Source organism: Cervus elaphus, chromosome 5, assembly GCF_910594005.1.
Source record: "Cervus elaphus chromosome 5, mCerEla1.1, whole genome shotgun sequence".
Classification (NCBI taxonomy): Eukaryota; Metazoa; Chordata; class Mammalia; order Artiodactyla; family Cervidae; genus Cervus; species Cervus elaphus.
Window position 1 is genome coordinate 26,066,231 of NC_057819.1, and position 4,369 is coordinate 26,070,599.

At 48.6% G+C, this 4,369-nt stretch overlaps 1 protein-coding gene across 2 annotated transcripts; it reads left to right on the top strand.

Annotated features, from left to right (window-relative positions):
- Nucleotides 1-333: 333 nt before the first annotated feature.
- On the top strand, nt 334-4,017 carry RAN (RAN, member RAS oncogene family). Of its 2 annotated transcripts, none has more exons than XM_043902123.1 (7): nt 334-446; nt 1,080-1,125; nt 1,570-1,654; nt 1,735-1,860; nt 3,037-3,224; nt 3,352-3,522; nt 3,612-4,017. In XM_043902123.1, the coding sequence occupies exons 2-7, from the start codon at nt 1,090-1,092 to the stop codon at nt 3,654-3,656; spliced, it is 651 nt and encodes a 216-aa protein (XP_043758058.1). In that variant the 5' UTR covers nt 334-446; nt 1,080-1,089; the 3' UTR covers nt 3,657-4,017. The 2 variants fall into 2 exon arrangements, with proteins under 2 accessions (XP_043758058.1, XP_043758059.1); XM_043902124.1 differs by lacking the exon at nt 334-446 and adding an exon at nt 530-616.
- The last annotated feature ends 352 nt before the right edge of the window (nt 4,018-4,369 follow it).

A 4,369-nucleotide genomic window follows, 5' to 3' on the forward strand; every position in this document is an offset into this window, starting at 1 on the left:
GCCGTGTTTGTACGCGGGGGCAGGGCCTTTGTGTGGGCCACCCCGCGAGTTTCCCGCCCAAGGGGGCCTCGGCTTCTCCTCCCAGTTCTGTTCCCGCGGTGGCAGCAGGGCGCGCCGCGTCGCCGTCCGCGCATGCGCGCGCGCGAACCCGCCCCCGGGCTGGCGCACATGGCCTCGTGGGCCGGCGTGCGTGCGCGCGACCGCGTTGCCTCCCTCTCCCGGTGCGCCTAGAGCCTCTCCCTTACGCGCCAGGCCGACGGGTGAGGCCGCCGAAGCTTGGGCGGCCTGCGTGCGCGCGCGCGTCGGGCCACGTGGGAGCGGCGCGGCGCCGTTGCCCCGCCCTCCCTCGGCGCGCGCCGGCGTCGGCTGCGTCTCCGGGCATTTGAATTGCGCTTCCGCCATCTTTCCAGCCCTCAGTCAGACGGGCGCGGAGACGCTTCTGGAAGGTAGTGGGGACGGGGCGGGGGCCGTGGGGCTGGGGCGGGGGCGGGTGTTGGGGGGTCCAGGCAGCGGCGGGAGGCGGCCATGAGCAGGCGGTTTACCGAGTCCTCTGGGCGGAGAGTTCTCCTCTCTCCCCTGCCGCGGAGGCCGTGAGGGCGCCGGGACGCGAGCTGCGGTGGGTCGGGCGGGCTGTCGGTGCGGAGGGGTGGCCGGCGTACCGGCCGCTGGGGAGGAGGGGAGATGCGGCCGGGCGGAGGGCCGAAGGGCGGCTTGGGGTAGGGCCGTGGGACGGACAGGATGGCGCGGCCTGGCCGCTGGCGGTGACCAGGCGCTTTCCGCGCCTCGGCCTCCACGCCGAGCGGGCCTCTTCTCCGCTCGGTCTCCGCTTCGAGCGGTGCGCGCCACGATCCGGTGGCCGAGGAGTCCTGCCGGAGAGCGATGCCACCATCGCCATCGCGCTCTCTTCGGCCCCCGCCCACCCGCATGTGTGTGTACTGGCGGTAGGAGATGGGATGCGGGCGGCCGGGCTTTTCGGTGGAGGCCTTTGTGGGCCTGGGCACGTGGGGCGGGTCTGGCCATGCGGCCCCCGGCCCGCGCCGCCGTGCAGTGGGCCTTACTTCTTTTTCCTTTCCTCGCAGTAACATCGCGATGGCTGCCCAAGGAGAACCCCAAGTTCAGTTCAAAGTAGGTAACGCTCGTGAGTTGGGGGTGTGCTGCAGTGAACACGAAGGGCTCTGAAGGAGAGGCAGCTTTGGGGGGGCACTCTAGTCCAGACAGTCTTACTTGCAGTATCTCCTTTATGACCGCAAGCGCGTGCGGACGGCCTGCTTCGTCAGCCAACGTGCTCCTGCTGCGGCAGTGCCTTCGGTCCCCCGATAACGAGATGGGGGTGCTGGCCCCACCCTGCGGACAGGGAAGCAGGGCTCAGAAAGTTTCGCTGATTCAAGTCGTTCGTTAGATGGGACAGGGCCGCTTGATTAAGATTCTTTGTTGTCAGTGTATTTAGGTAGTATATAATCTTTTGTTGTGTAAGTTAAATTGTGCAGAAAATCTTAACAGCGTCATAATCCTGGGGTCCTGAAGTGTTACATGTTTTGGCGTTTACTTCAAAAATTTGGTTTCCGACAGCTTGTTTTGGTTGGTGATGGTGGTACTGGAAAAACTACATTCGTGAAGCGTCATCTGACTGGTGAATTTGAGAAGAAGTATGTAGGTATGTGGGGGGAACCATTTGTGGACATGTGTGTAAAATATTTGCGTTCCATTGACTAACTTGCAATCCCTATGTTCCAGCTACCTTGGGTGTTGAGGTCCATCCTCTTGTGTTCCATACCAACAGAGGACCTATTAAGTTCAATGTATGGGATACAGCTGGTCAGGAGAAATTTGGTGGACTGAGAGATGGCTATTATATACAAGGTAGGTATCTGATTTGTAACAAGTTTTTGAGAGGATTTGTAGCTTAGTCTCCAGGGTTACTTAGGAATAGATCTACTCAAGTAAAGATGTTGGTAATGCTGACTGAATTGGAAATTATGTGATTCAATTCAATTCAAAACATGTACTGACTCCAGGGAGTTGACCATTTGAGGGGAGGAAAATTTTGTGAAGGTTGTCTTGTGCCATTTGATTGATTACATGCTTGTGTCATGATAAGGCCCTGTTTTGAAATACACTGTATAGTTTTAAGTTGAGGCTCTTAATTTGAAGACAGCAACAGACAGCTGTTGCTACAGCTTCAGTAGAAGTTTATGTTTGGGCATATGTTTGGTGGTTGCCAATAATTATTTCTTGTGCATTCTGTTAAAAAGGTAGTGAACCTTTTGATGGGCTTCCTTGGTGGCATAGTGGTAAAGAAAGAACTCTTATGCCAATGCAGGAGACACAAGTTCGATCCCTGGGTCAGGAAGGAAATGGCAAACCAGTCCAGTTTTCTTGCCTGGGAACTCCCATGGACAGAGGATCCTGGTGGGCTAGTCCATGGGGTTGCAAAAGAGTCAGACATGACTTATGGACTAAGACAACAACGACCTATTTGATACTGGGCCAGAGGAGCTAGGCTTTCTATCTTATAAAATGCTGTTACAAGACCAGCTGATTTCTCTTTGATTGTACTAGATTTTGCAGAGTATTTTTTTGAAAATGTTTGATTTTAAATTTAAAAAGACAAAGTAAATAAATGCTTGTTAAACTGAGCGAAAAAGATGAACAGAAAATACTCATCTAACACTCTTGCTCATTTGATGAAAATTGTTGGAAATCTTTCCATGTCTTTTGCTTTTACTTGAGTGCATATAAATGCAAGGGTCTTCTCCCCTCCCCCCATCCCCAAATTCTTTAGTTAAAAATCCATAATATATTATGCTAAGCAGCTTTATCATGGCTGTTTTTCAAAGGATAGATTTCTAGATACTTAGAATATGGGAGGTGAATTCTGAAATGGTGCTGTTATCATTGATCGACTTTAGATACATTCTGAGGCTGAGACAGTTTATGAAGTATTGTAGATGGAAAGATTAAATAGAAATGGTAAGCATTTTTCTTTATGTAGTAAATTCACAGGCATGTACTGATCACTGTGAATATTTCTTTCAGCTCAGTGTGCCATTATAATGTTTGACGTAACATCAAGAGTTACTTACAAGAATGTGCCTAACTGGCATAGAGATCTGGTACGAGTGTGTGAGAACATCCCAATTGTGTTGTGTGGCAACAAAGTGGATATTAAGGACAGAAAGGTTAAGGCAAAGTCAATTGTCTTCCACCGAAAGAAGAATCTTCAGGTATGTTTCTTAAAGCTTATAGAATTTTAATTCTTTAGTTAAAATTATGATGCAAGTCCATTAAACTGATTTATTAATGTGTTTGATGTATGGGTTTTTAAAATTAACTCACCATTCTTTTAAACAGTACTATGACATTTCTGCCAAAAGTAACTACAACTTTGAAAAGCCCTTCCTCTGGCTTGCTAGAAAATTGATTGGAGACCCTAACTTGGAGTTTGTCGCCATGCCTGCTCTTGCCCCGCCAGAGGTGGTCATGGACCCAGCCTTGGCAGCACAGTACGAGCACGATTTAGAGGTATGGTGTTTATGTCTCAGTGATGAGTGCTTTTAGATTCCTGGTGCTTTTCATGTGGAGCATTGTAACATTTCCATCTCTTCGTCTAGGTTGCTCAGACAACTGCTCTCCCGGATGAAGATGATGACCTGTGAGAAAGTGAAGCTGGGGCCCAGCGTCAGAAGTCTAGTTTTATAGGCAACTGTCCTGTGATGTCAGTGGTGCAGCGTGTTTGCCACTTTATTATATAGCTAAGCAGAACATGTGCTTAATCTTTGGATGCTGAAGGAGATGGATGGGCTTTGGAGTGAATGTGGCAGTTTAAAAAAAAAAATACCTTCATTTTTTGGACCTGCATATTTAGGTGTTTTGGAACACAGTTGTTTCCTCCTTGAGTTTCAAATATAAGACTGCTATAGTCACATGACAATATTGAGAGGTGGAATCTTGTTTGTTACTGTCATTCCCATTCCTTTTCGTTTAGAATCAGAATAAAGTTGTATTTCAAATATCTAAGCAAGTGAACTCATCCCTTGTTTAAATGAGCATTTTAAAACCGCTAACAGGGAAAGTTGTGCCATGTTACTATTTGAATTGCCTTTGCTATTACCACTTAACTTGATGTCATTGGGTTAAATGCTCCTAATTTTTTGTATACTTGAATCATTTCACATAACGTAATGACAAGTCAACAGTATTGTATTTGATAAGAGGTGTAAGTACTATCAATAGTTAGGCTAAAATAACACCAACCCCACCTGCCTTTGGGCTTAGGTAGTGTCACCTAGGGATGAGATTTATGTGACCTGTCAAAGGTGGTACCTGTTTCAGATGTTTCAAACAGATATCTTAATTATATTTGCATCTT